At 39.8% G+C, this 1,445-nt stretch overlaps 1 protein-coding gene across 1 annotated transcript in view; it reads right to left on the bottom strand.

Annotated features, from left to right (window-relative positions):
• LOC107080787 (nuclear factor erythroid 2-related factor 1-like) overlaps positions 1-1,036 on the bottom strand; it is a gene marked incomplete at its 5' end in the record, with an annotated part of 7,351 nt that extends 6,315 nt beyond the window's left edge. Inside the window, 2 exons of the mRNA XM_015368990.1 lie at positions 666-795; positions 884-1,036. Of these exons, the coding sequence (XP_015224476.1) occupies positions 666-795; positions 884-1,036 (283 nt within the window). The remainder of the gene's footprint in view (positions 1-665; positions 796-883) is intronic.
• Positions 1,037-1,445: the final 409 nt, after the last annotated feature.

Here is a 1,445-nt window from a genome sequence, read left to right as displayed (position 1 = left end):
GTGGCTGACTAAATACTTTTTTGCCCCACTGTATTTTGGAGATGTTGTTTATACCTATGATATGAATAAAGTTCATATCAGCACCTTATTGATCTCAGTGGATTCCTTTTTTGAAAGATTGCATCAGACAATGAAAGGTCCGACCTCAGACTCTCAGCAGCTTTTTTTGTTTCCTGAAGTTGCTGATGTCATCATGGGACATCCTCAGAGCAGTCCGACTAAAATATGATTAAATCATGTTTATCTGCATTTCAGCTGTTTCTTTCTTTAGATTATGCACTATATAGCATAATGTCAACATGAAAGGAAAACATAAAACTCCAAAAGGCTAGATTTATGTTAGCTCCGGGAAGTAGCGTAGATCGGTGCACTTCGGGAACAGACGAGTTATAAAACAGGATTTAAATGCTTTTATTTTCTCATTAAATAAATTATAAACCTTTAACACATTATATTTTAGTAGGCTTACTATTTTTGAGGAGGGAAAAACATAATTTAAATCTTTTTAACAAAATAAAATTGAGGGCGACCTGGATGTATATGTAGATGCACAAATGAGCTGATGGCGCATTCGCAGGACGGATCGTCCTTCTGGGACGGATCGGCAAGTGACTGCGTCTAAGAAGGTCAAAGGTCAAAATGGGTCAGTTAGTGATGTAACTCACCGTGCAGCAAGACTGCAGACCCTGTAAGAGGGTCCATCTGATGCCCCACTGGTCCAGCCCTGCCAGGGGGCGGAGCATCAGGTCCATCAGGGGTGTGGTTTAAAGCGGTCATCATTTCAACACCTATGTTCTGCAAATGAAAGTCTAAGTTTTCATCGGACGTTTTTCATGCATCGAACATTTTATCATCTTATCTTTTATCAAAAATATTCCCTCACCTGAGGCTCCAGGATGTCCATTAGATCCCGCCACTGGGTTTCCAGGTCCACATCCAGAACCAGTGGCTGATTTTCAGGGAGGGCGCTGGGGGGCGTGGGCTCAGTGCCAGAGGATTGTTGTTCCCCTTCATCACTTATCTCAACACCATTTATCTAGAGGTCAGGAGAGGAGTGAAAATAAGGGAATTATTTGAGGGGTGGGATTCCCTCTACTTCAGGGGTGGGGCCTTTTCTGAGTGGTTAAAGCAAAGATGCATTTCTGTTGGTCTATTTTTGGGAAGAGTTTGATCGTTTTTACTGGTAAGTCTGTGTAAAAGTTGGGGAAATGATTTAAATCATCATATAAAAGCACAAACTAAAGAAAAGTAATGATATCAAATATGAAATTCTTACTCTACCACATAGAATTTTCATAAAGGATATATGTTTTCCAGACTATCATGCAATCCAGGGGAGCCACACTAGTAGATTATATCTCTAAAAAACTGCTGCAATAAAAAAAAAAACAAGATAAACAAACAGTTGCCTATTGTATCTATGCTTCTTTTTCTATGTCTGCTTC

This window comes from Cyprinodon variegatus, unplaced genomic scaffold, assembly GCF_000732505.1.
Source record: "Cyprinodon variegatus isolate N-32 unplaced genomic scaffold, C_variegatus-1.0 Scaffold2324, whole genome shotgun sequence".
NCBI lineage: Eukaryota > Metazoa > Chordata > Actinopteri > Cyprinodontiformes > Cyprinodontidae > Cyprinodon > Cyprinodon variegatus.
This window is presented reverse-complemented; position numbering and strand designations above follow the sequence as displayed.